The sequence below is a fragment of the Microtus ochrogaster genome, chromosome 18, assembly GCF_000317375.1.
Source record: "Microtus ochrogaster isolate Prairie Vole_2 chromosome 18, MicOch1.0, whole genome shotgun sequence".
Lineage (NCBI taxonomy): Eukaryota > Metazoa > Chordata > Mammalia > Rodentia > Cricetidae > Microtus > Microtus ochrogaster.
Genome location: NC_022020.1, coordinates 15,718,845 through 15,728,555, shown reverse-complemented (window position 1 = coordinate 15,728,555; position 9,711 = coordinate 15,718,845). Strand labels below are relative to the sequence as shown.

Genomic DNA, 9,711 nt, shown 5'->3' with positions numbered 1-9,711 from the left:
CTGCCACCTTGTTTCTTCTTGTCATTTGCTTTTAATACATACCTGGGTAATTTTATATTTGGCAGGGTTCTCTAAAGGAATAGAACATAGGGTGAGTTTGTATTATTGAACAGGATTTATTATATTGGCTTGCATAATAGGGCCAGTTGGTGGCCATCTGTACATGAGAAAGTCAGAACCTGGGAGCTGCTTAGTTTCTGTCTGATGGGAATGCCTGGGAGATCTTTGGAGACTCACAGGTCTTTAGTCCCTGTTGGGTGGTAGAAGAAATGTGGTTCTGGTACCATGAAGTATGGCAGCCGCATCAGATGGACACAGTCAGGGCAAGAGCTGAAGGCAGGCAAGCAGAACACGAGTCCCCTTAGACCCCGTCTGGGCCTCCACCTATTCCAGCCTAGAGTCTGTCTCTTGTCCATCTCCAGTTATAAGTTCACAGTCAAGGCTGACCATTAATCACAGTGTTCTACAGTACTTAGTTTCCTACAACTTTACCTCACTGCTTTTGACTATTTTAAAGAGCGTTTTGACCAAATATCTCAATATTAAGCATTGGTATGATAAGTTAGATTTATATTAAAATATATAGCATTAAAACAATTATATTTGAGCATTTTCCCTTCAATGATAATCTTCCTACAAAGTGAGCAGGACACAGTTTACTGAAGAAACATTTGTTAAAGTTGAAACCAGGTTAAAAATAATTCATTTTTAAAATCATGAGATTTTAAGTGGAGTGTGAAATTTTTTACAGATCTTTACGTAGTGATTACCTGAAAGAATTTCAAGTACACATTTCTGATTTTCTTTCCTTTTAAAACATTCCTTTTTAATTTGTTCTTTTCTTTTTAAAATTTATTTATTTTTTGTAATAAGGTATTGCTATGTAGCCTTTTCTGGCTAGAACTTAATATCTGGACCAAGTTGGGTCTTGAACTTGTAGTGACCAGCCTGTCTCTGCCTTCTAAAAGCTTACATTACAGGTAAATTCCACTGTGTCTAGCTTTCAGTTTTCTTTATTCACGTTGATAATTATCTTATTAGCTTTATCTAATTGCATTTAGTCTCCCATTTGCCTATATTTATTTAAATCGTCTTAATATTGCATTTATGAGTACCTAGCAGATACTGAAGTACTTTTACATGTGTGGGATGGTGAGTCAAGCTCAGGTCATGTGTGTGCTAGGCAAGTGCTGCATCAGTGAGCCACACTCCCGTCCTGCAAAAACACTTTCCATGGCAACATAAGCTATATCCTACAGAGAAAATGTCATTCTTTAATCAGCTACTCTGCCAGGAAAATAGATTCATCTGTGAACGTTTACAGAGCACATACTATGTTCTGGATGTAGCGATAGGCCCTTTTGTTAGAGTTACAGTGAGCATGGCGGGAGGATTGTCAGGAGTCAAACACAGCATAACACCTGACGTGGCTTTCCTGGTCCCAGAGTACGTGCTGAATGTAGTAGTGTTAGGGAGCGACTAGATGATGCTTCTAGGAAATGATATGTAAGCTGGGACTTGAGGGTTGCATGGGAATTCAGATAGACATGACTGACTTCCTGATAGAGCAAGAAGTTATGTTTAATATTACAGCTCTGTAGGGACAATGAGATTTGAAGGAATGTAGATAAGGAGTTTGGGATGATGTCAAGACGGCTATTCATGCAAGATCTGGTAAGCCCTAGAAAACAGCAGAGAGGAGCTATATGAGGTTGTTAAATGGGAATATGTATTTTAGAGATTATTCTGTCGAAGCTTGGAAAATTGATTGACAGGCTTCAATGATTAAATAGCCTTGCAAAACTGAATTCTAAAACTTTCTATGAGAGAATCTTATACTGTATTTTAGGCATAGAAAGAAAAGAGTATTCATTACATCATCATAGAGGGAGGAAATTGAGGTCTCAGAATTTAGGGACTTGGGCATAGTCTTAATTAAATATGTGGTAGAGGCACAAGAAATCCAACTTCTTTATGTTTTTCAGTGATGACAAAGTTCCATTGCAAAATTCTAGACATAGAACTATATATGATAAAGTGCTGTAGGTTTTCATCATCTGTTTTTTAATATTCCCAAAGAAGTATGTTGTATTCTTATTTCATTTGCCATAACACTGAATATTAGTTTCAGTTTTTTAATTGTCAGAAAGACATTGTCTATTGTTTGTACATGTCCTGTTATTAGAACTGCAATGCTGATGGTGGAATATGGTTAACTTCCTCTTCAGTGATAAAAGAGCCAGTTTTCTTCACAGCTCTGCCATCACTAGTGTTTCCATTTTAAAATTTCTTATAGTTTTATCTACAATAATAGTTCATATAGGTTATGGAGTAGAGGGGATGGAAAAATGAGGTCGTTGGGAAGGAGCCAACCAAAATAAGGTGTGCATGAAGAAGTTTGCCACCTGAGTGAACTATACAGCCAGGGGTGCACAGCACATGTGATGTGAGAGAACTGGCTGGGCCTGGGTGGGTCAAGGGAATGGGAGAAAGAAGGGCTGGGGTTAAAAGGAATGAAAACTAAGGATATATGAAGAACCCTTATGAGACCTTTTGAGTTTGTTAGCTATTTAAAAATATACGAAGGGGGCTTCTATTATATTTGAAACCTGTAATAAGCTTAACATTTTATGGGAATAAAACTTAGGTAAGAATCTAAATTTGGTCTTAAATCCATACTGTAGCCATTTATATTCCAAAAATTTCTTATGTATTTAAATACTCCAAAACCTTCTGAACCGTTCTGTCTCTGCTGAGTGGAAATGATTGTTTAACATTAGTTCATTTTCACATGATTCTTAGTTCCTTACTTTTTGGATTGTATTTTTTGTCGTACTAATTTTGTATTTATCCTCCCTCCCTCCCTCCCTCTTCCTTTCTTTCATTTTGTTTTTTGAGACAGGGTTTCTCTGTGTAGCCTTGGTTGTTGTGGAACTTACTCTGTAGACCAGGCTTTTCTCAAACCCAGACAGATCTGCCTGCCTCTGTCTCCTAAGTGCTGGGATTAAAGGTGTGCACCACCACCACCCAGCTTCTCTTTTCTTACAATTAGGAAAACTATTTTAAAGTGCAGATTTCTTGGTTCTGTTTCTATAAAATTGAAGATTCTGTATTGTTATTCCTGTATGATGGTGCAGCTACTGTGTGATGGTCCAGTTTGCTTAGAACTTTTTAGTTTTCAAACAGTGAACAGTTGTGTCACTTTTTAGAAATGTTAGGGATGTGAGAAAAGTAGATGAAGCTTTTTTTATGTTAAAGGACTCGACTAGGCCTTTGAACTAGGATGTGATGGAGCTAGTGCTATTGCCTGTTAACTCAGAGTATGCCTCTTTCCATGTCTCCCCATGATAAATAAAAAGTAGAATAACGTATCATAAACACAGTGTTTTTGCTTTACGTCTAGTTCTAGGACTATGTTTGTTGTTAAGATCCAAAATTATAAAGAATCTTTAGTGAGACAACTTCAGCTAGAAATATGTGTGTTGACAAAGTGTCCCTTGAAGCTGGGCTCTTTGCTTAGATTTCCTGCATCTGGAGTGAGCGACTCTGCATGTATGACTCTTGGACCAGTAGTGTTAGTGTTTTCTGGGAACTTGATAGAAACACACACCACATATAGAGACCGAGAAACTGCCGTTTTATATGTCACCCCAGTATTCTCACACTTATGATAGCTTGAGAGACACTAAAACACTTTCAGTAATGTAGTTTTTCTGGGTTAATTCTCTATTTTTCTTTCTTTCAAGTTAAGGCATTTTAAAGTTGGTTTATTTTTTCTAGAAGTGAAAATATTTTATGAAGTTGCTTTTCTATTTGTCCCTCAGTTTCCTTGATATTTCATGAAGATTGTACTGTTGTCACTGAAGTTGGGGCATTGTTTTGTCTTCTGTTGTTTGATGAAGTATCAAGAATGGATACATGGTGAGATATAAGGATTTCTGTTTCTTTTTACCCGTAGTTGTTGAGTTCTTTTGACTTAAAGGCTTTCCATGCTGTACACATGTGTTATGCCTTTTGGTTTGAATAATTGGTATTTAAAAACCCATGGGTTCAAAAAGTCACCCTGAATTATATTTTTAGCATAACTAACATTAAAAAAATATTATAGAGATTTTTGTCCTCGATGCATTTGTAGTACATGTTTTCAACTTTGTGTACTTTCAAAAATATTATTTAAAAATAAAATAATTATTTGGAGTGATAGTTTTTGATTAACTTGACTTTAAAAAGCATTGGTGGAGCTGGGCATGGTGGTGCATGCCTTTATTCCCATCACTTGGGAAGCAGAAGCAGGCAGATCTGTGAGTCCAAGTCCAGCCTGATCTATAAAGCAAGTTCTAGGACATCTAGGACTGTTACACAGTGAACTGCTGTCTCAACCACACCTCCCTGCTCACCTCCCCTGTGCCCCACTAAAAAAATAAAAAAGAGGAAGCATCAGTGGGAGGGGCCACAGAGTTCACCTGCTAGTATGTCCACTCTGTTATTTGAGCCCTTATCATATGAAACTGCAAAACCAAAAATTTACTCTGAGTTCAGGAGGTAGCAAACACTTGGCTCCACTGAATTAATTAGACTCTCAGAGGCGCTGCCCAAGGATGGGTGGGTTGTACTGCATAGGCTTTGGCCGACTCAGGTTTCCTTTTGCCCTTTTCTTCTTTACAGGTCTATTGATCCTTCTAATAAACCTTCTGTGCCATCAGCCTTCAGTTTGCCTGCTTCAATCTTTAGAAGGTAAGCGATTGGTCTTATTTTCATGAATGGTAAACTATTGTTACACAAGGGGAAGTTGCTGTCTATATGTTTTTTATTTACACTTTTCATTAGCATTTGTCACTTGATTTGTAGTACTTTCATACTTTCTTCATTGTGGTTCTTTGGAGGGTCAATGAGAGCAACTTTTTTGTCATCAGCTTTTTATTTCAGTCTCCTGCAAATTTATAGGAAAGCTCAAAGAACCGCAGTGCCTTCCCTCCAGCTGTGGCTCATCACTGCTAGTATTGATGCAGTTGCTACATGCTCTCTCTCATTCTCTACATATAATCTGTGTTTTCAACCATTCGAAAATAAGCTTTAGAAATCTTTTTACTGTAGTCATTGTTCCTGACTTTAAGGAACACTGGCTATCTCTGCCATAATCCCAATATATAGACTGTAGCTAGTCATCAAGAAAGAGTAATGAAGGGCTTTGGAATGTGGAGGAGAGTAAAAAATAATTAAAATATTATATAAAATGTGATAATTTAACATGATTAAAAATTATGGGAGTCACAAAACTAGACTTTATTTCTGGTTTATTATTTGAGTCCTGTTTAAAAAATTAAAGTTTGCAATTATTTAAAATTTTTTTCCTAGGTATCATCTGCCAGTCCATGTGATCGGCCACCATGCTGTGAGTCCTTATTCAATAGTTTTGCCATTATCTACTGAGTATTTGGCCTTGAAGCCTGTGTCAGACATGCTAAGAATAGCTTGGAACCTGGCATGGTATCATGGGAGTGATAATCTGTTGAAACACATGACCTCTGAAGCTAAAATTCAAGAGTAAGTAGTTATATTAAGATAAACTACATGCAATTAATTAGGCTTCACTTTTTCTGTAATTTAAAAGATTTTTACTTGATATAATCAACTGATTCTAACATGATTATATTTTTACTTTGTTTTAGATCTATGCCTATTAAAAATATATCAAACCATGTAGGCTAGAAAGGATTTTATTCTGTGCTCTCTTGGAAACTGTATAGTGCTTATTCAGTTAATAGTTGAAGTTAAAAGTGCAGTGACATTAGAGTAAAGCTCAATAAGTGTACCCGAGAGTGTTCCTACTTCTAGGTGTCGTAATCATTCCACATGAGCATACTGTATTAGTGTGTCCTTGGTAAAGAGGAAAACGTCAGTGTTCAACTATGACACTGATGGATTTATATGTTAATTTTCTTTTAATCTTTTAACTATAAGTTAACTTTTAATGAAAAGCAGATGGTGGCAAAAATAGTTTTTGAGAGAGGTTTAGGATAGAAATAAACCTGGGCTTATGTTGTTCTTTTTTATTTTTTTATTTTTTATTTTTTTTGCCTAGATTTTTAGGTACACTGCAGCTGGCCCCAGAAGATATCCTTACGCTGAAGATCACATACACAGCTAGTGGGCTGCAAGAATGCCTTCAGTCCATTGTTCAGGCTGGAGGCCACAGGGATGTGAGGGCTGCTGTCACCAGGATGAGTTTTTATCTTTTGAATGACAAACTGTCTTTGAAGGATGACATTGGATCATGTGGTGTTACGTTAAAATCCTTGGCTTGGCACAGTGTGCTCAACAGGTTAGTATAAGTTTAATGTTGCCAGTTTAAAAGGTAAAACTAATCTGAATTATGTTTAGGATCATCTTCAAGTCTTTGATGAGAAGAGTGTGTATTTGTACAGTTGTTATCATGAGAGAGATGCTTTTTATAGAAAGAAAAACTCTCTGTACCTCTGTCCACTCTTTGGCAATCTAGTTATAGTTAATATGATACATTCCCAGTGAAAATGAGGGGATTAAATTGAAAAGGAACCTATAATACCTGGTACAGGACCAAAAGAAATAAGAAAAGTTGGTTACAATGCTCATTAAAGTTACTTTATCTTAAGAAAAAAAAAAAAGAAAGAAAGAAAAACTCTAGGATAGTTTGTTATGTGTGATAAATAATAACAGAAGAGAGAAACTTGACCCTGACTTGACATTCATGGATTATTTATTAACCTACCTTAGAAAAATTTATCTCACAAATGTAAATAATCAGGATACCACATGGATGAATCATAATGAATGTTTATTCTTGTCCATCCATATTGTAAGTAAATTGAGATAGTTAGTATATTGACAAATAGGTTTGCTACACCTGCTACTGGTTGTTTTGTTTTGCTTAGATTTTCTTCTCAAATAAATGATTTCATTTTTCTTTTTGATCAATTTTTTTAAAGTTAATGGCCGTGTGACTGTCTGTTGATAGTTACTAAAAGATTCTAGCTTATAAATTTCGGATGTTGAAGTGGTAGCAGATGACTACATTTGAAACAAGACCGAGAAGCCCTCCCTGAAAGCAGTTCTTTTCATTGTGCACATGAGTAGTGTAAATGTGTAAGTTTCTTAATAGACACAGTGTATCAGTTTCAAAATAATAGGTCGTATGAGTTTGTAAATTTGAACTTCTCTAGTTCATTGTTAAGGGTTGTAATAATAACTAAGCCTCTCCAGTGGTATGCCAAACCAGCTAGTGAGATAGCTTTGCTGAATGGTTGATGGCTTGGTTTATGGTATTTTCAAATTAGTTATATGAAAAAAATAACTAAATGAACTATAATTTCATATTGTTAATATATGAATTAAATTATATGAAAAGTAAAAGTAACAAATGTGAAACATGTCACTTTTTAATTGCTTTACATTTTGCTGTCATCTCTGCTCTTGTGGTTATTTATAATGGATCTTTTATGGAAGCATTTTTGTATCATGTGCTACACTGTACATCTTTTCACAGCCTCTTAGTATACTGTTCCTTGAAATAGGCCACAGTGGGGATATTATAGTAGGAAAACTGATGAGCACAGCACATTTGTACTCTGTTTTGTCAGACACACCAACTAAAGAATATATAAACTTTGCAGTTTCAGTAAATTTGGAATATTCTAATTGTCAGAAAATTAAATGACAAAAGGCATTAATATATCTTGGCTTCATTGTAGACAGTAGATTTTCTTTTGTGCGTTAAAACTGTACATGTATTTTATATCCCACTGAAGCAGAAGCTCTCTAATGTAGCAATGGAAGCCTCTAGTATAGTTAAATTGTACAGTAACAGTAACTATATGTGAGTGTCACATTTTTATGATGATATTTTCCCCTACATGGGCAGGATGGTGTGCTGTATCCGTGCTTTCAACCAACTGTGGATTGAAGTACTAAAAAAAAGTGCTCCTCTAAGGGACTGGAGCTCATTACCAGCATCCACATTGTATGGTTTAGAATTGCATATAATTTTAGTGTATGGAGATATCATTTCCTTATCAGTCTTACTGGTCACCTGTACACACATTGTGCACATGCAAACATATAAATAAACAGTTCCTCTAAAGGAAACATCTGTGATGAAAAGATGCTTTTCCAGCCTGCTGTTTCCTAAACAATACATTGCAACAACTGCATGTCTGCATAATAATTACATAGTGTTGGGTAGTCAAAATAATGTGGAGGTAATTTAATGCTCATGGGAGGCTATCCTCAGGTTTTTTGTAAATACAAAGCAGTGCTACAGAAAGGACTTGAGCAATTGCAGATTTTGGTGTTAGGAGTCTAATGCAGACTGGGGAGTGTCAGAGCCCACAGAGACGGTTTTTGTCTTGCCATGTACCGGGTGAGTTCCCTTCTTATTCTTTGTTAAGTAGCCATGCAATCAGTGTGAGCCTTTTAAAGAATGACTGTTCCATTTTTCGACTTTGACCTTAAGCTCTTGTCTTGAATTGTTACTTTGTAATTAAACCTACCAGTATGTCCTTTAAACTTACTCAGAATTAATTCTAACTGTATTTGCATGTGACATTTCTCCAGTTATTCAAATACAATTTCTTCTCTAATTTTTCTCCTCATTTGCTCTCAGTGTTATTTAGATTTTTTTGTTTGTTCATACTTCCATGATATGATGACTTTTAAAAGGAAAGTAGTGATGTTTAAAGGAGTAGACAAAAAATAAAGAATGTTATCTTTTTTTCCCCCTGGTGTATTTAGCAAACCTTTGTTTACCTACTAGGTACTAAGCTTTTTTAGGAAATTTTATTGTAAGTAAAACAAACATGTCCCCTGCTGTCGTGGAACTCATGGGAAAGGCAGCAAATAGTGTTGCCAAGGTAGGACTGCTCCCAAGGGGGAGACTGGATGAAAGAGTTTCTAATCTCAACAGCAGGGGACAAGTGTTTCATGGGAAGAAGCTAAAGTCAGGAAATAATAGTGTTAAGCAGGTAGAAAGAGGACAGATGCCAGGCAAATGGATGAAGACCTTCCGTTAGGAAAGAGTATCTTTGAACATCAGAAAGACGGAAATCTCATGTGGCCTTGAGGGATATGGGAGCTGATACAGTTTTATGATTTTGTTGGATATCATGGATGATGTTTTGAAATTTTTATGACTTTGACATTTTATTTTATTAGACTCATTTCTTCATTCTGTCTTTTAAAAAAATAGTTTTCTAATCTGTATTTCTTTTTTTTTTTAGTAATCTGTATTTCTTTAAACCAAGATTTGCTGTTTTTGTTTTTCATTTTTTTTCAACTGAATGCCATCTTCTCAAAGTAGACATTGTCAATGAAAATGTGTGTAGCAATCACCATATTACAGCAAACTAGCAAACTAGCTTTGTCATGGTCTTGGACTGCTTACATTAGCATTTATGTTCTAATGTAGTAATCACATGATCCTGAAAAATTACCTAACCATATCTTTGCCTGAATTTTCTCATTTTAAAAATGGAGCTCTGGAGGTTTTGGAAACTGGTTTTTTAAAACTGTGGCCAAAGGCCAGTGCATAGTAGATGCTGTGTGACACACTTCTTACTATTTTACACTATTGATAATGCTCCTGTGGGTGTTTTTAAATAAGCTATTACCAGTGTTGCTGAATCTCACTTCTCTTCCCAATCGCCTTTTTAAAAATGATTTTTCCATGCCTTTTTCTCC

At 35.8% G+C, this 9,711-nt stretch overlaps 1 protein-coding gene across 2 annotated transcripts in view; it reads left to right on the top strand.

Annotated features, from left to right (window-relative positions):
- Positions 1-9,711, top strand: part of Rttn (rotatin) — a 135,438-nt gene that overhangs the window by 52,541 nt on the left and 73,186 nt on the right. For both annotated transcript variants that reach the window (XM_005355846.3, XM_026783587.1), the window contains exons 22-25: positions 3,825-3,921; positions 4,666-4,734; positions 5,356-5,544; positions 6,083-6,322. In XM_005355846.3, coding sequence (XP_005355903.1) covers positions 3,825-3,921; positions 4,666-4,734; positions 5,356-5,544; positions 6,083-6,322 — 595 coding nt within the window. The remainder of the gene's footprint in view (positions 1-3,824; positions 3,922-4,665; positions 4,735-5,355; positions 5,545-6,082; positions 6,323-9,711) is intronic.